Here is a 17,891-nt window from a genome sequence, read left to right on the forward strand (position 1 = left end):
ACTCAACCAAAACCAAGTCACACCTGAAATAGTTACTTTGACACGGGACTTTACCACTACACAACACAAACAAAATATGTATACTATGGTACTAACCCCCTCGCCTCTTTTACCATTGATGTTACCATACCGCCTGGCCACCACGCAGGTCACACGTGTAACCCTGTAGTGGGTCACCGCGAATCAACGTCGCCAGAATCTCGGTGCCTGCGTCGATCTTTTTTGGTTTGGGTGGGCTTGGCTGGTGCGTTTGGGGCTACACTGCAGCAGCTAAGCAGTCTGAGGCCCTGTCCGCCAAGAGATAGTAGATAGATGAACCCCGAGAAACAAGGCTTGACCTGAGAACGGTTTTTTGAAACGAGATGAAAAGAGAAGACCAAGAAGAAAGAAAAAAAAGGAAAGCAAAAGCAAAGCCAGGAGCACACCGTTGGTAAGCCGATGGTGCCTCGGAAATGCTGCATGGGCTCCCCCCCCCCCCGGGTCGGTTTGGATTCACGGCCAGTTATTTTACTAGGAGAATGAGAGAAAGCACGGGAGAAAAACTCCGACGACAACGAAACATTCGTGGCTCGTATGGTCTTTGCTTCCTCCAAGAATAGAAAAAAAATTTGTTTTGAGAGAAGGCAAGGCTGTGAAGAAAGAAAATGCCCTGAAAGCTGATAGAACCGGCACAAGCCTTGTGGTTGTTGATCGCCGCCACCCCCCAACCAAAGTCCCTTCTTTGGACCCTCCTCCGTGATGTGCCTCCTCAAGGGCGCATCGCTGGCGTCATGAAGGATGTGGCCCCTAGAAGTAGTAAGATGGTAGGAGCATTTGCCTATCACATTTGCTGACTCTTCCGTGGTGTAAGAGCAGAAGAGAGGCAGCGTGCACTGCCGAGGAAGGGTTGCAGGCGGCTGCAGGGCTAGATTATGAATAGTATTTCGAGGACAAGTCTGGTCCTGGTGGGAGTTGCCTGGAAGCGTTGTCCGCTCTGGATCTGTCATGGCTCTGGCGAGAGAGAGAGAGAGAGACAGAGAGAGAATGACAGAGCGATTGTTTGTCAGATAGCAGGGTGTCCCTGATTCTCAGACCAGTGTTCTTACTTGATTGACGATCTCTTTATCGAAACACCTCCTGCGCAGTGGCGTAAAAAGAAGATCTCGTCTTGGGGAAAGCCCTGTACTAGTAAGAACAGCCATGAGTCCGTTACTCTGTATATGTTTCACTGTCGTGATAGTGGCACAGTTGGTTTCAAAATGAAAACCCCCTTCTCCATGTGGCGGTTGTGCAAGGCAGCGTACTTGGGCAGGCTAAGGCGTCTTTCTGTATCTGTACTTAGTCTTGAATAAATCTTTACTATTAAAAAAAACCACCTGATAAATACTTTGTGCGGTTGACTCTCGCTATGCAAGTTGGAGGCGGGATTGAAGGCGGACCGAGCCATGGCGTAGAAATCCTTCGAAGCAGAAAAAAGAAAAGAGAGAAGAAAAAAAGGGAAAAAAGACGACAAATGGGACAAGAATACAGACAACCCCTTTCCTTGCTCAGTAAGGTGGGCCGTCAGCGCGGAGGGATTGCAACTGCTGCAAGTGAGAAACCAAAAGTGGCGCAACGGTGTGTGGTCTTTTTATTATTAAGTCTTCTTGCCACTTTGGAATCACAACTTTCCTCTCTCTACGACTTCTAGGAATCCCGAGACCGCGCTCCTGGAGGCATGTCATATACACATGAACTTTTGTCCAAGGTTGTTTCAGAAGCGCCTTTCACAACGAGGAGAAACTTCTCCCCCCCTCCCCCCCCCTTCTCCCTTTTCTATTCTCCATCTCAAATGCTAGTTACTCGTCGTGAGCTGTCGGCCCTCGTCGCCCCTCGCCTTTTGTGCATAGCGTGGCCGAGGATGTGTGCGGGTCCCGTCGTTTTTTTATTTGTTTCTTCCGTTCCAGGCAGCCATATTCCCTAGATGCTGAGTGGTGAAAAAAAGGCAAAAACAGGGGGCATGGGGAAAAGATTGATTTTTCGCGTTATGGGTCGCATCATCTGGGCCAGCCGTCACTGGGGTCTTCTTTGCAGTTCAGCTGACAAAGAAGGTTCCTCGAGACCCAGGCTGTCTTTATTAATTCCTGTTGTTTTCAAGAGTTGTTCTTCCTTTGGAGAGGGTGCCACTAGAAGTGTACCCAAGAGCAGGATTATGGTCCTGGGAGAGGGGTGAGGAAGATCAGGAGGGAAAAATAATGACAGCAAAATGGATACGCTCGGGAGTTTTCCCTTCTTTTCTTTTCTGTCCTTTTTGTTCGGTCACGTTTCGGGAAATTGTCAGCTTTCTGTTGCTGAGATCTGGACCCAAAAATATGGATTTGGATCCTTTTCAAGAACTGCCGGACTAAGCAAGATAGCTGTGCCGCATGGTTGGAAATTGGATCTCCCCTATGCTCAGACCGTTTTGTAGCTCTATCCACCCTTGCGGTGGTGTGGTGTTTTATCTTTTTACAAGACGGAGCAGGAGAGAGAAAGAGAGCGATCAGTAGATCTTTGTTTCTATTTTTACAGTTGTACATTTCAGACCCTTTATTTTTCGGGCGCCAACACGGAATCAAAGGTCAATTCTCGTCGGGTCACAAGGTATTTATCCCCATTTCTATTTCTTCTCAGTTCGGCGCTCAGTTGGAGATAGGAGAGCCCCAGTACTTTTCATCTTATTGGCGACTCCGTGCATACATGTATGGGGTTCAGACTCATGTGTTTTCATCCGTACTTTTATACCATGAAACTGAGGCTGGAGATATCCATTGGGGTTGACGACATGATATTCCCACAAGGAAATGATATGCAAAGTACAATTTATGACGGATTTGAACAAACAACAGCACATTGCACGCGAACCCCGAAGGGGGTCTACTCAAATTCAAGGCAGTTTTTCTTGATGAGATCCAGCCCTTGCCATACCTTCATGTTCATCCCAAATGAACACCCGCCTGAGCCTATTCGACCCTGGAGGCCATCATTATGGCCCGCTACCACCAGGTACAGCTTTTAAATTTCGGAAGACTTGGGCTTTTTGGCCTCAGTGTGGAGTAGAAGGATGAATAAGACCCCAAGCCTTCGTCACTAGTGAGTCTCTCGGTCACTAGGTTTGTGCTTCTTGAATCACCTCGTAGACTATGATTAGGCTTAGACTCTTTGATGAGTGAGCATGCGACTGATTGCGATTTCCGGTCCTAGATATCTCGGCCAAAAGACTGTCATGGTGTATCAATCTGTGTTTTGCATGGAGTATCTCATTCTTGCTCCAGGGCTGTATATTCACTTTCCATGAATCTGCCCTAAAAACAACTTATCAGGGAGACAAAAGGGAAAATGAGGACGAGAATGAGTTGCCACAACGGTGTCAAAGGAAGACTGGATGATACATTGAGCAGGAGGACCATCTGCATATTGTCTTGAACCAGACCCCCCTCCCCCTTCCTCTCTCCTCGCGTACAGCAAGTTGATAAGTAATTAGGCTCCTCCTGTGGCTAGTTTTCCTTGGACACTGCAGTAGTTCATTGAAAAATAGGTACCATGGCAGTGTTTTCGACTCCACATTTTGAAGACGACAGCAGGGGGGTGCGAATATCAAAACGTACCAGACGGCTGTGCTCAAGTCCCCCTACAAAAGGCACCCATAGCACTTACTACTCTAGGTATGAGGACACCAAGTGATGTGTCGACTACTCTGACAATCAACGAGGCACCAGTGTAGCGTTCATGGCGCCTGTGGTAGTATAGGCACCTAACATATCATGGAGGTGGTGGGTTATGTCACTGCTTTGCATGTATTGATGTCCTCTCGCGCCCTCGGAACCAGAAGGAGATAGATGTGTGCAGCATGCTACCGTTACATCATGGCTTAGCTCGCCTTCTCTTGCTCTCTTTCGGAAGAGCCAAGGCCTGGCTTCGCACGTTTCGGTCCATGATTGACGAGGCGTGTGCATCCATCATCTCCGGCCCCACGAAAGGGAACGCCTTGTCAGCCGCGAGTAGCGAGCCTCCTGTGCTGTGCAGACAAGAAATACTGCTGCCTAATTTTCGAACCTTGGATCTCCCTGTGTGTGGCGCACACCAGGCAATCAGGTGTGTGGTCCGGCTGGGCACTGGGGTGACTCCAGACCGCTTGTTTCTTCGCGATTGAGGAGCTGTTGCTGTAATTATCACCAGTCAATATTACGTATCCTTGGGTGGAGACAAAACTGGTCTGCGTAGGTACCCAGTGAACTGTAGCCAAACTCAAGAGGCCTCAAGGGAAGATGAGGCATTATCTATTGTATAACTTTGTGCGTTTGCGAGAAGCCGCTAAAACCTGCAAAAGTACCGGCACTCTTTCATCCTTAGTCATGACTGGCTATATCCACTCGTGATCTGAGTCCCCGGAACCGGCGTAGATTCCATAGTAGTGGTATTGGGGGGTCTGATGCCAGAGGTGAAAGAGTACCGAATGATGTTTCACGACCGTAGCTAACGCAAACGAGCACAAAAGATCCCATGAGGTGTTTTGGACGTTGCAGCATACACACGCAGTGGCTGGATATGACCAGCTTGGCATGTCAGTCAAGATATAGAGGTGACTTCATTGCTCTGTAAGTATTGTAAGGCTATTGTGTTTATTGTTACTTATGTTACAAGATAATAGACATATTGAAACACAGATTGGCTCGCGCAGAGATCCAGGTTCGAACCTCTTGGCTAAGTTCTTATTCAATGGAAGACAGAGAACTCATTATGACACTGAACTGGACGTCTGAATGAGAAAGGAAACAAATGTTTATATAGTACACAAATGAAGAATGACTTCTCACATTGTCCTTAGGTGTCTGCTCATCAACCTCATGATCAACCAAGGAATCACGGATCAACTTGTAATTCGAAGACTCGACCATTTCCTTGTGGAAAGTTTAAGATCAACTCACAAGGGCATAACTAATTCCATATTCTAGATCCCCTTACCAGACTCTCCAAGAACATTCTCCAAGGCTGTGCAAATAGCATCACCCACCTGCTTCGTGCTTGCGGAGCCCCCAAGGTCCGCCGTCCTGATACCCAAACCCCCACTCTCCTCCGTGTCCAGCACAAAGGCGACTGCCTTCTCGACAGCAGAGGCCTCTTCACTCAAGAGGAAGGAATACCTGAGCATCATGGCGACGCTCAGGATCTGCGCCACAGGGTTCACGATGCCCTGGCCCGAGATGTCGGGCGCGCTCCCGTGCACCGGCTCGTAGATGCCATTACATGTCTTCCCCTCGCCAGGGACGCCACAGAGGCTCGCGCTCGGCAGCACGCCCAGCGTGCCCGTCAGACCGCCCGAGATGTCCGAGAGGATGTCCCCAAAGGTATTGTCGGTGTGGATGACGCCGTTGAAGCACCTGGGGTCCTTGACCATCAACATGGCCATGCTGTCGGCAAGCTGGTGCCTCAGCTCCACCTCTGGAAACTCCCTCGCAAACGTCTCCTGCGTGACCCGCCTCCACAGCCGGCTGTTGGCCAGCACATTCGCCTTGTCTGCGCTCCAGACCACCGCCGGCTCACCACCAGAACCACCACCACCTCCTTCCTTCTCCTCCTCCTCCTCCTCCTCCTCCTTCCCTCGACCCATCATCCTCGCCACCGCAGCACTCACCCGCGCAAGACGCTCCACCTCCTCCCGCGTATACGCCCACAGGTCCGACGCCTCGTCCTGCGCCTCCACCTTGGGCCCAAAGTACGCCCCGCCGCAGTTCTCCCGCACGACGACAAACCGCAAGCCCTCGACCAGCTCGCGGCGGAGCGGCGACGCGGTGACCGTCGAGGGCGCAAAGAACTCGCACGGCCGCAGGTTCGCAAAGGCGCCGAGGTGGCTGCGCAGGCGGAGCAGGCCTGCCTCTGGGTTCTGCGCGGACGCGGCGCCCCACTCGGGCCCGCCGACGCTGCCGAAGAGGACGGCGTCGCTCTGCTCTGCCTTGGCCAGGACGGCCTGCGTGATGGGCGTGCCGTGGGTGTTGATGCTGCACCCGCCGGCGAGGTCGTGGGTGAGGTGGAAGTGGAGGTTGGGCCGGGCGCGGGCGATGGTCTCGAGGACTTTGAGGGCCTCGGCCATTACCTCGGGCCCGACGTGGTCGCCGGCGAGGACGAGGATGTTGAAGGACTGCTGTTGGGAGTTGATGTCTGTCATGGTTTAGTTGGTGTTGTGATATGATCGAGGTGGGAGGGGAGAGAGGAGAAGAGGAGAATGGGGGGGCATCTTCAGCTGTTGGAGATGGTCCCATAATTTCGAAGCGTGTGAGCGAGACAGTCCTTGTGTGTAACTGTTTACATCCCATTCGTTCGGGTGATCAACACCCGACTTCGGAATGAGAATTATGAGCACCGCAATTAAAGATTTCTTTGACTGTACGTATTGCTTCCCGATGAGATGTGCTGGTTGAAGATGGGATTTGGCTGTGGCGGGGTTGTTGAGAAGAACTTGGCTATTTGGGCTGGATTATTACATGGCAAATGCCTTCATGGTATGCCCAGGAGGTAGAAAAAGGGAAAGAGGGTGAAATAAACTAACTACAAACAAACGTTAATAGAAAGCCCTTCGATAACTCGTCAATCTTACCCAAGTTTGATGGGACATGTCAATCATCACATAGCAGCACTTATGAAGCTCAAATAAATACCTTATTTTCTGGCCCATGAAGTTCATTTATCATCTACAAGGTAGAAAAAGAGTCAAAATCCATGAAAATATAATCAAGACGGACCTCCTGAGTCCAAAGAAATCTCGTACATGAAGAAAGAGAAGAGAACGCCTGCCTCCCCGACCCAAACCCCCAAACCCAGTTCACTCCCCGCTCGATGTAATTACTCACCATCAAGAAAATATAGAATCCTCCAGAGAAGAATCAAGACGGCAACGCTTTCCACTTTTACGACAGTGCCATTCGATGCGAAACCTCTCGCATCTAGTGGGGGTACGCCTCATCCCACCTAGCAAGCGCCTCGCTTCTTTTCGGAGTCGAGCTCCTCTTTGTTGTTGTTGGAGGACTATCACTCCTCTTTGACGGTGGCGTCACACTCGTCTTTGTAGACGTCTCGCTCCTCTTGGGCGCATCAGCCGCACAGATGTCGACACCCCTGTACGAAGGCATCTTGGGCATCTCGATCCGCGTGGGTTGGCCTGCCTTGCGGGCCTTGGAGGGATAGTCAGTTCCCTGATTACCCGACGCGGGCCCAGATGAGGGGTAAGAGCCGGAGGCAGAGCAAGCTTGGCTGGACTTACCACCGCTGGTGGTGTCTTGTTGTTGGTATTGTGTCTTGGTCGTGACGGAAGGAGGGATGGCGCCTGTGAGGCAGTGCCAGGCCTCCAGACGAGGGCCGACGAGGTCTCGCGGGGGTGGATTGTTTGTCGCCGCCGAGGACGTGGAGGTGGAGGAGGCAGAAGCGAGAGTCACAGTGGCGTTGCTCCTCTGCTGGCTCAGGAGAGCACGCGGTGGGCGCTGAGGAGAAGATGAAGGTGAAGAAACGCCCCAGTTCCCAGCGGCGGAAGTCACCGTGTGGCTTGTCGGGGACGGGCTCTCAAGAGAAGCTATCCAACGGCCAACTGGCGACACAGCAGCATGATACCTACGGAAATATCCATCGTTACTACCATCTTCGTTAGCACATGCCGCATTGTTGTCATCATCATCGTCGTCGTCATCATCACAATGAGCCATGAACCTGCGCACAACAACTTTGTTAACCTGCTCCTTGGGGCGATACTCACCAAGATCCACCGACATAGGCGAAGAGGGCGTCCCACTCGGGGCCCAGCTGATCAGCTTAGGCGAGCCACCATGATGAACAACAGCAGAAGGAGGAGGAAGAGGAGAATAAGAACAAGAAGGAGAACGGCACCCCGCCATCATGTAGGCATCGCGCCCCGAGACACCAGTCCTCGCCCGCCTCTCCTCGGCCTCTTGGAGGAGGCGCAAGTTAGCGGCAAACTGCACACGGTCGTGTGCTGTCGTTATGCCATCTGCATAGGCCTGGAACAGAGCATGCCCGCGGGCCTCGGGTGCCGTCATGGTGGGGACGTTCTTGGTGTCGGTGCGCTGGGAGTACAGGTCAGCAGGGGGCTGGTAGACAGGCCGCTGCTGGTTCCTGCTGGGCCAGTCATAAGGGTTGGCGATGGACCTGTTCTGTCCCGTGGCGTGGGACTTGTGGTGGTCTTGACTCTTGCCGCTCTCACTGCTCTTTTGCGTGGACTCGAGGGACTCGAGGGCGAAGCGCTCATGGTGCGGGTTGACGGGGAGGGGGCCCTCAGGCTGCTTGGAAGGCTTCTTCCAGAACTTACGGATGAAGGCCATCTTTTCTTCTTCTTTGTGTGTGTGCGTGTGTGTGTGGGTAGGATGATTCGCGTTTGGTGGCTGAGAAACTGGGGCTCTACACTATAAAGAATCGCTCCAGAGGAGGAGAGGAGAAACTTCCTCAAGCCTCTGGATGGGATTCAAGTGAGAGATGATGGGAGGAAAGTTGGGTGTAAGTTGTAGCAGACTCTGAGGGTGTGTTGGCAGAAGGATAAGATGAAGAGGGCAAAATGGTTGAAGACATCTACCTATTTAAGCATTAGTTTCAGCCTCTACGACACAATATCCATTCTCCTTGGATCTTCTTGCTGATCGAGGACAGCCCTATTGAAATGCCCAACAGCCGGGAAGACTCCTGCCACCAGAACAGGCGATTTGATGAATTCAATACAGTACATGTGTAGTTGATACTATGGAGAGCAGCAACCAAATATCAAGTGGATCTACAAGGAATGGAATTGTTACATGGACAACAATGAAGATTGTCAACAGACCCCTCACTTGATGTTCCTTGTCCTGGTAAAAGAAGGAAAGCTCCTTGGTGAAGGCCTCAATCCCCTTTCAGGCCAGACTTCCCGCCCCTTTGACGATGATAGGAACGGCACCCGCCACAAGGGCTTTGAACAGAACACCCTACTGTCGTTTTTGAAAGGGTCTCCTAACAGCAATTCTTTCACTCTCGCGCGCATATGCGTCTCACCAGACATATCCGTTCCGAATCAACCAGAATGATTTTGAAAGAAGAGGGGGGGGGGGGTGGAAAATGATCCGTTCTTCTGTCCACGACTCAAAATTGTAACACGCCCGCGTTGAAAATGAAAATACAAAATGGGTATGGGTATGTGTGTGTTTGTACGTACGCCATGGGGGGGAAAAAAAAGGGGGGGGGCCTGAACTGCCGTCAAATATGGACAACAGAAAGCCAAGCAGAAAAGACCCGAAACCACGCCTTGCCGTGCCGTGCCGTTTACCACACCCGCCTGTCCATCCATCATCCAACATTCAAATTTTTCTTTTCTCTAGAGAAATTCAAATCAAGCTATATGCTCAAGCATTCGGCGCGGCGAAAGGCGTGCCGCCTGCCTTTCTTATCAGAACCACGTTCCTAGGAATATCTGCCATGTCTTCTTCTCCCCAGGCCAAATAAAAGGCGGCAGCAGGAATAGAATAAGAGGTGAATAGGAAATGTCGGGTGCTGATGCTTAGTGATGACCTATTTGCTTTTCTGCCATGCGTCCTCGTGAGGGTAATGACAAACATCGTTGGGAGCGAGATCCTGCGCTCTCGAACACGCATGCCAGGCTCGTCTGAATCCGCAGGCTGCTTGTACCTGATGTTTGTAATGCGTCGTGTCGAGCCCGTCAAGGAGGTATTGTAACAGGCCCACCACAGCATGAGACGGCAAAGACCAGTAAACAAGATTCGTAAAGAAGGCTGCGGAACGGGCTTCAGAATATACAGGAGGTGTGCTGCTCGTCGTTAAGATACTGATAAAGCCGGCTGGTTTTTCTGTGTAGTCCGCTTCTGCCGTGGTGGTAAGAGTGCATGGAAGTCTGACTGCCCCATGAAAACCCGTCTGTACTAAGGTTGTGGCCAAGAAGGAAGCCGTAAGCCGACCAAGAGATTACAGCATTGTATCCTCCTCCCGTATGCTCGTCATGCTCATACTGTGGCCGTCGGTGCCCGCCCCGCCCTCGAGCTGTGGCTGACTAGGGGGCGGCATCAAGCCCTTGGAAGATGACGCTCCTCCTACGGCGCTGCTGTGACTGCTTGTAGCCGCGTTTGGCGCACTACTCGTGCTCTGGGACCGCGCCGCCTTGCTTCCATCATTGCTGCTTATGGCAGCCTGTGACCCACCAGCGGGAGTCTCAGCTATGTTTGTGATCTCGCGGTGGAGAGGGGAGGAGTGGTTGGGCGAGCTTGACTTCTTGGAGTAGCCATCGCCGCCGCGGGACGAAGTTCTAGGCGACACACGGCCAGTCTGTTATGCAAGAAACGATCAGTCAGTCTCGGAACTCGTGGAAGCAATCAATCGTAAAGCAGACAATGCTCTCACCTGCTTGGCCCACCTCAGCCCACAGCTGTTACAGAGGTCACGATTGCCACTCGGTCCCCTCCTCCACTCTGGCGTGTTACGCGTATGGCAGTTGGCGCAATCCCGGACGGCATTGCCAACGCCCTTCCTCCTCTTCCTCTTCTTCTTGTTACTGAGGAGCGTGCCGAGCTGTTCCGCGAGCAGCCTGTTCACTTTCTCCATCTGTCGCAGCTCAAACTGCCACGAGCTGCACCTGGTTGTCTTTAGCTCCTCGAAGATGTTATCGTCGCTGGCGAGCGCCAAGTCCTGAGTGCCGAGGGGTAGGCCGCCGCCTGATGGGGCTGACACGATCCCCTGCTCTGGACCCGACGCGGACCGGGCACGGTGAGGTGAGGCAAGCGAGCCGTGTGACGGCTGGGTAGGATCCTCTGGCGGCCCGCTGGCCATCGGCGACGTGGACTTGCCTGCAGAGGCTGCTGGGGCCAGCGCCCGACTCGATGGCTTCAGCAGCTTTGTCTGCGCCAATAAAAATGTCGGCTTTTGGCCTTCGGCGGCATCTCCGGGATACAGGACCGTGGACGCTTGAAGCACCTGGCCTCTCCTATTCTGGACCTCATGCTTGCAGGATACGACTTTGCCACGCCTGGCCTTCTCGATCGCCCGTCCGAATTCTGGCCTGGTCTCCTTGCGCATGTAGTCCTGTATGCTGGTCCCAACCAGCTGATCTGGCTGCAGGTCGAGCAGCGATCGCACGTTCGAGGACACAAATAAGAACATGCCCGAGGTGGAGAGTTTCGTCCAGAGCTCGCCGTCACCAATTCCTCCGTTCGCCTCAATCTCCCTCCTGCTCAGCGCAAACACTGGCCGCTTCCGTCCGACCAGGATGATGCATTTCCTCCCCTTGCCCTGCTCGACGAAGAGGGACCCGTGGCTTTCGAACCACGTATAACCGCTCTCTTTCCTCCTCACGCGGAACACAATGTTGACATACTTCTCTGCCGCGGTGTCCTTGAGCTCCCTGGTGATAGGCACTATGTCAGATGGGTGACATATTGAGGAGATCGGGTTGCCGACCAGCTCGCTCGGGTCGTATTCCAGGATCTTTTTGCAGGAAGGTGATAGGTACAGAAAGAGTCCCTTCAGCGACAGCACATGGACGACGTCATCTGCGTTCTCCAGCAGCATCTTGTCCCACGATTGCTTGTGCCAGTCGCTGAGCGCCGCCCCGGGCCTGTATTGCTGAAGCAACGTCGACACATCATCCAGCCCGAGCGTCTGACCGCTTTCTGGGTCCCACTGGTTCGCCTGCGGCGGCGGCGTCCATATGTACTGCCCAATATCGCTGTGCTTGTAGTTGACCGGAAACGAGCCCTGCTTCTCTTTGCCTGCAATGGCATCGGGACACTCAACCAGGTCAATCTGGAATCCGATAAAATATCGGATGTCGACTTCATTGTCCCAGGGGATCGGGATCATGGTGAGGAGGTTGAGGAACGGCTTGCCGCCTTTTCGATAGTTAATCAGACCCTGTTGGCACTCTTTGCCTTCCTGTATCTTTCTCTTCAGGTTCCAGACTGAGATGTTCTCCACGAACTCTCTCTTCGTACCAGCTTCAACTTTTCCATCCGGCGCTTGGAGAAACCGGCAGTTCTGGCCGACGATGTCATGACGACTGTAGCCCGTGAGGTTCTGAAAATTGTCCGAGACGTAGATAATGGGACAGTCATTCATTGTGACGTCGCAAACAACAAAAGCACAAGAAAAGTCGACGGCGCCCAGCTGGATCTGGGGATTCGACCTGGTCGACACGTAGTATAGCGCTCTGATCATATCGAACCCGCTTCTGGAGTAGACGTTCGATTCGGGTGAATCGGCACCTTTGGTTAGCGGCCCCGACACAGCTGCTGACGCGGTGGGCGTCTCGGGGCCCATACTAGGCCTGGCCGTGTTGAGGCCCTGCGACAGCGGCGACCCAGCTGATTGTCGGAACGAGGTCGCATTGGACGCCTCTCTTGGTAAAGTTGGTGTCATACTGAAGGCGCTCATGTGACCGCCGCTCCCCTGCTGAGACTGCTGCTGGGGTGTTCCCGAGCCGTTGTTGGTAAAGGCTTGTGAGACGCCGAGCATCTCCTCGTCGCCATCGTCCATGCCCATCGTCGTGGGCGGATGCGCTACGGTAGCGCTCATGGGGTCGTCGGCCGGGTTTATGTCCATGGAGAAATCGGGCTGCACGGCGTCTAGGCCGCTGTCGAACTGTGTACTCATACCTGTATTGCTAAACATGGTCATGGCGTTCGGATTGGGGGCCATGGAGCCCATATTCAAGTTCGAGAAGCTCATCATATTGCTCATAACGTCTGGCGATATAGTGGAAAAGTCGTTGTGGTTGGGCATGCCGAGGGAGTGGTTGAAACTCGCGGTGCTCTGCATGTCTAAGGGCGAGGCCATGGTGGTCATGTTTCCGTACGTGGCCATACTGTCTGCCATCGTGGAGGACGGCCCGACAGTCGGAAGCTGGTCGCCGAACTGGAACCCCCGGAAATCATCATTTCCGCTTCCGAACTCTAACATGGACATCCTCCTGTCGGCATCGTCGTGGGAGGTCGGGATGTGACTGGGCGGAAAAGGTTGCGGCACACTACGCCGTCTTCGCGTCTCTGCAGCTGTATTCTGGGATATAATATCATCGATGGAATCACCGCCCATCATGGATGTATCAGAGCCCATCGGGGGCATCATGGCCTGAGGATTGCGGGGCGAACGCTGATCGTGCTGCGGGCTATGCTGTACGTCCTGCTGCATGTTGAAGTTTCCTGACGACCCAGCCTCCTCCACCACTTCCTGCTGCTGCTGCTGCTGCTGCTGGCTCCGCTGCTGACGTGCTGCCTGGAGCTGGCGCCGCAGGTGCTCCGGGGCCTGCTGATTATTGTAGAAGCGATTCATGTTGGCGGCCACATTGGGTGCGCCTGGGCATGTAGCATCGAGCAGGTGGGAAATTTTGTCTCTATCGCCGGCGCAGTGGGTCACTAGCCTGGAGAGGTCGTGGCAGGTGATGCTGTCGACAGTAGCATGGGGCTTGAAGTTCAGTTACACCCAAGATATGCACGGGCATGAGCTTATCGGCGAGAAGTGGCTGTGTGACAGCGACCTCTGAGTCGTGGGCGTGGGAAATGATAGAGTGCCCCCGTTCCGGAACGGGAGAAGAGAGAGTAACGATGCTGATGATGGTTATGGTATTGGTTGGTGGTGAAAAAGATAGTTATCGTTGTCGATCGCCAGTTGGGTCCTAATCGTTCTGTGCAAGTTTTAATTGGTTATCGAATACCATCTGGGGAGCATGGTCTATCGGCACAGGGCACGGTCGACGGCTTCGAGGGCGGGATCGCCGGTGGAGGGTCCGGAACTGCGGAAAGAGATTTCTTTCGGGATTGGGTCTGAAGAAAGTCGTGGAGAAATATGTCGTACGGGGGAGGATGGCAGAGAGTTGTCGGCGATCTCGTCGGCGTTGGCGTCGTCAAGCCGTCTGCGGGGCGGTACGATGCAAGTTTGTGTGAGGCAAATGGCGGGGGGGGGGGGTTTGTGCGGAAATGAGGAGCGTTGGCAAAGTGCTAATGAGAGGTCGTCGTCCGGGTCCGGTGATGATTATGTTATATTCAGTGGTTCCAAGAACCTGGCGTGGATCCTGGGATGGCGCTGGATGACGACCCGTGCGGGTGCTGGGCGCTGCCACAGGTACTGGTGCTGCTACCGTAGCTGCTGTCGTAGCAGGTGGAGCCTAGGGCACTCACCTGGGCCGGTGGGGCATACTCCGTAAGGAGAGGAGCGCTTGTCATGGGTCGACCCTCCTCTCGGTCCCCCGCTGAGTTTTAGGTCTCTCTTTTTCTTTCTCCTTTTTGTGTCAATTTTCTACTTTCCCATCTGCTGTCTAGTATAAACATTCTGATAATCCGTAATGCTATTGTGTTTCCAGGCAGCCTGCCTGCTAGATGTATCTTCTCATGAGACTCCCACGATACTTATTGCATAAATATCGAAATCGGCTGGGCCTACCGAGGCAAGGGGACGGGCTTTGAGTGGCTACAATATACTACTGTAGTAGTGCTATGGCTAGCTGCCACGCCCTGACTTGACTACTGCAGCAAGCCACGAACCTGTCGATGGCAGTAAAGCAACAGCGCGTGCGGGCCCCCTGACGTCAACGACCCCAGGCCCCACTGTAAATCGCCTCTCCCCATCCCCAGGTTTCGATCTCCCCAGGAAGGACGTAACGACTCCATCTTATGGCATCACTCCTGTCATGCGATGGTAATGAGTGGTAGAGAGCAGCAGAACACCAAACGGAGCAGACGTGGCCGCAGTCGCTGTGTGTAGCGTGGGGCTACGGATTTAATCGGTGAGATTAGTTAGTATGTGTCCTCAATTATAGTAGTAGTGTGATACTACGTAGTATGTCTTCTTGCAGATGTTGGCTTGAGAATTTCGAGAGGGGTGTCAAAACGACAGGGGGCCATTGCCGTGATGGTCCTGTGGAAGATACAATATAGGCCGGCCATAACTATCCTTGTCCCTGCCCCCTGCCCCTACCCCTGTCCTGTGGCGTGCCGTGCAGGTCATTGCTGGAGAACAATTGCTTTTTTTCTACTCTACACCTTCTCGGCTGGGGTTTCCACCCAACGGCCATGCATGCATAAGGTACGCATACAGTGCACCCCTTTGGTGTTCACAAAATATGGCCTATGATGTTGTCGCTTTCATGTGCAGAACTCCGTATTCGGGCAAATTCCCGAGAGTACTAGTCACAGGCTCAGGTACAAATAAGTATCCGTTCAAACGCCTACTGTACATGACGAACAAGTAGCGCGGAGGCCGCGAGGCTTCTCTTGCTCAGCCAAGTCGAACCCTCCCCGCCCAGCCCCGCCCATGTCAGAAAATTATCCACGGCATTTTTACTCTTTGTACTTGATCACACTTTGCATCTAGTTAGTTGTATGTATGCCTGCCATTCATGCCCCTGTGAGAGTGATAGAGCAATCTTATTTGGCACCTGGTCTGCTCTGCTGCGTCTGCGTATGCTGTCCCATCCGTGTTTAGGCTAAAGGGTCGCCTTGTGCTCTTCCGGCAGCAGGCTGGTCGTCTGCCGTGCCTGGAGTAGGCGAGATGATCCAATATCTCGCGATAACTTGTGAAAAGTGGGGGCGGCGAGACGGCACCAATCTATGAGAAGGATTAATGAAGCTTGTACCTTGAGAAAGGGCATTCTCTTTAAAGTTGCTCTTCAGCTTGTCACCCGTGTTTCTCTTGTAACCGATACTCCCAGCGCCGATGATGCGAGGGTTTAGCCTGTCCTGATAGGCTGCTAAAGTGCTCGATTCCCTTCATCCTTGACCCTCCGACATGGGCCAGGAAGCATACCCACTCCTAAATTCACATGATCAGAAGAGGTTGTAGTACTAGGTAATAGTCGCATTGTCCTAGTATTTATACTACTGTGGGGATGTATAGTTGTGGCTTTTGCGGCCTATTCCCGGCTCTCTATCCTATCCGACCAGAAATGTCTTAGGTACAACGCCAGTGACCCAAGCCATAGTTGATGGAGAGATAATTTCCGGCGCTTCAAGGTGTTTTGTGTTCGATGACTCTGGCGGTAAAGAAGGAATGGGATTATGCTTGGCAAGGCTTCATGCCTCGGTGGTGGCAGGTACTATATCAACGTCACTTGATCGATCCGCACCGCTAGCCGACGAGGATGTCTGCCCGTGAAGGTGACATTACACTGTTATCCATGTTTACGATCATGCAAATATTTGTCCTTTTGGCCAGACGATTTGCTCTCACAACCATCCAGAAGGTGGTAGCGCCCCATAATCAATGACGCAACTCATATGGGAGGATGCCGACGACAGAATACTTCTCTTGCAGCCACGAGGCCATGGCACAGGGAGTGCATATATAGATAATAAGCACAAGACCAAGTGTAACAACATTTGTATTTTCATCCATCGTAATAATGGTGTAAGCAGAGTCTATGTCACACGCAAGGGATATCATAACAAATTATAAACGCCGACGACAAAAGACGACCGATTAGTGGGCCATGACCTCGGACTGAGGATGGCCATCGGGGGCATCACCCATGTCGACATCCATCTCGTCTCCGTCGGCGGCGCCCTCCTCGGGAGCACCCTCCTCCTCCTCGTCGTCTTCACTCTCGCCCTCGATGTCGACACTGCCGTCCTCGGACATCTCGTCATCATCGGGGCCCTGCTCTCCCTCGCCGTTGGCGGCGCCGGCCATAGCAGCATCCTCGACATTACCGTTGGCGGCAGAGCTCTCGCCGTTGGCTTCGGCAGCGCCCTCCTCCACAATGTCCTCATCCAGATCAGCCTCGTCTGCACCGTATTCCTCCTCATCTACCTGCAGGTCGGCCTCAGGCTGCTCGGGGGGGAACTCGGCAGGGGCGGTGGCGTCGTTGTCCCTAATGTAACAACAAGGGTCAGTCGAGTTTGCTCAGAGAGTAGGCAAGGGTGAGCGACAACAACAGCGTATGACTGACCACTTGATCGCGAAGCGCGTAACACGGGGCTTCTCCGCGAGAATGTTGCGACGAATCTTCTCGATGATAGGCTTGGCAGGAGGGTCGGCGCTCAGCTCCTCGGTCTCGTATTCATTGTTAACGTAGTAGCCAACGCGCACGAACTCGCGACCATCGTAGGCGCAGGTCAGAAGGACGACGGTGACACCTAGAACCTCGGCGTCGGGAATGCGCTTGGTGTCAGGAGCATCGGCCTCGAATATGAACTTGTTGACGCCAACGGGAATAGGGCCAACCAGGAGAGTGTCGAGCTCCTGGTCGTACTGATCAGAGGTCGCAGAACCGACGTAGGTCAACTTCCACTCGAGATCTATTGTTTGCAGAAATGGTCAGACATGGCCGCAAGACCCAGGGGGAGCATTGCAAAATGATGATGGCTGGCAATGATGGGTGGCTGCTGACCCTTTTCGAGCTGCTCTAAGCACTCGAAGGTGATCTCAAACTGGTAGTTGTCGGTGAACTTGGCGGGGTTGTTGAGGATATTGACCCCAAGCAGCGAAACCACAGACATGATGAGCTGGGGGTTGTTGGCTGTTGACAATCCTTGTCTGTATTATTCAGGAGTCTAATGATGGGGAGACAGGTGTTAGTGCTGTATGAGTTAGTTAGAGTACGATCTGGCAATGTGAGCAGTCAAGAATGAGGCTGTTTATGTGTGGAGGAAAGACTGGGTGAATTGGCTTCGGAAAGTCGAGAGTTGACGACGCGAGAACCGCGTAAATGGGGCACATAACGCGCCAGGTGGGTGGGGGGGGGGGGAAAGCCTAGTGCAGCCTGTACTACAGAACTTTTTGCTAGCAGGCACTGGAATACAGCTGCTAGGGCCTGGACCGAACCAGGGTTCCTGCAGGGATTGGGCCCATGACGGACCAGGGTTAGCGCATTCTACGTCTTTTGCCTGCCGGCCTGCGCCTTAGTCGCCCAAAGAGAGGCCTTGTAA

At 53.1% G+C, this 17,891-nt stretch overlaps 4 protein-coding genes across 4 annotated transcripts; all 4 read right to left on the reverse strand.

The window, feature by feature from the left end:
• Window positions 1-4,948: 4,948 nt before the first annotated feature.
• On the reverse strand, window positions 4,949-6,168 carry M406DRAFT_94097 (uncharacterized protein; the record flags this gene model as incomplete). Its single annotated transcript, XM_040926266.1, has 2 exons — window positions 5,605-6,168; window positions 4,949-5,559 (listed from the first exon to the last, which is right to left on the reverse strand). Exons 1-2 carry the CDS (start codon window positions 6,161-6,163, stop codon window positions 4,949-4,951), a joined length of 1,170 nt encoding a protein of 389 aa, XP_040774042.1. The 5' UTR covers window positions 6,164-6,168.
• A 770-nt stretch (window positions 6,169-6,938) lies between these two features.
• Window positions 6,939-8,324, reverse strand: M406DRAFT_73717 (uncharacterized protein; the record flags this gene model as incomplete). The annotated part of the gene is made up of 2 exons (XM_040925648.1): window positions 6,939-7,561; window positions 7,604-8,324. 2 exons carry the CDS (start codon window positions 8,322-8,324, stop codon window positions 6,939-6,941), a joined length of 1,344 nt encoding a protein of 447 aa, XP_040774043.1.
• Window positions 8,325-9,948: 1,624 nt separating this feature from the next.
• M406DRAFT_94101 (uncharacterized protein) lies at window positions 9,949-13,302 on the reverse strand (the record flags this gene model as incomplete). Its single annotated transcript, XM_040926267.1, has 2 exons — window positions 9,949-10,305; window positions 10,381-13,302. 2 exons carry the CDS (start codon window positions 13,300-13,302, stop codon window positions 9,949-9,951), a joined length of 3,279 nt encoding a protein of 1,092 aa, XP_040774044.1.
• A 3,564-nt stretch (window positions 13,303-16,866) lies between these two features.
• On the reverse strand, window positions 16,867-17,462 carry M406DRAFT_261889 (the histone deposition protein Asf1; the record flags this gene model as incomplete). Its single annotated transcript, XM_040917476.1, has 2 exons — window positions 16,867-17,261; window positions 17,354-17,462. 2 exons carry the CDS (start codon window positions 17,460-17,462, stop codon window positions 16,867-16,869), a joined length of 504 nt encoding a protein of 167 aa, XP_040774045.1.
• Between the last annotated feature and the right edge of the window lie 429 nt (window positions 17,463-17,891).

The sequence above is a fragment of the Cryphonectria parasitica genome (genome assembly GCF_011745365.1).
Source record: "Cryphonectria parasitica EP155 unplaced genomic scaffold M406scaffold_6, whole genome shotgun sequence".
Taxonomy (NCBI): Eukaryota; Fungi; Ascomycota; class Sordariomycetes; order Diaporthales; family Cryphonectriaceae; genus Cryphonectria; species Cryphonectria parasitica.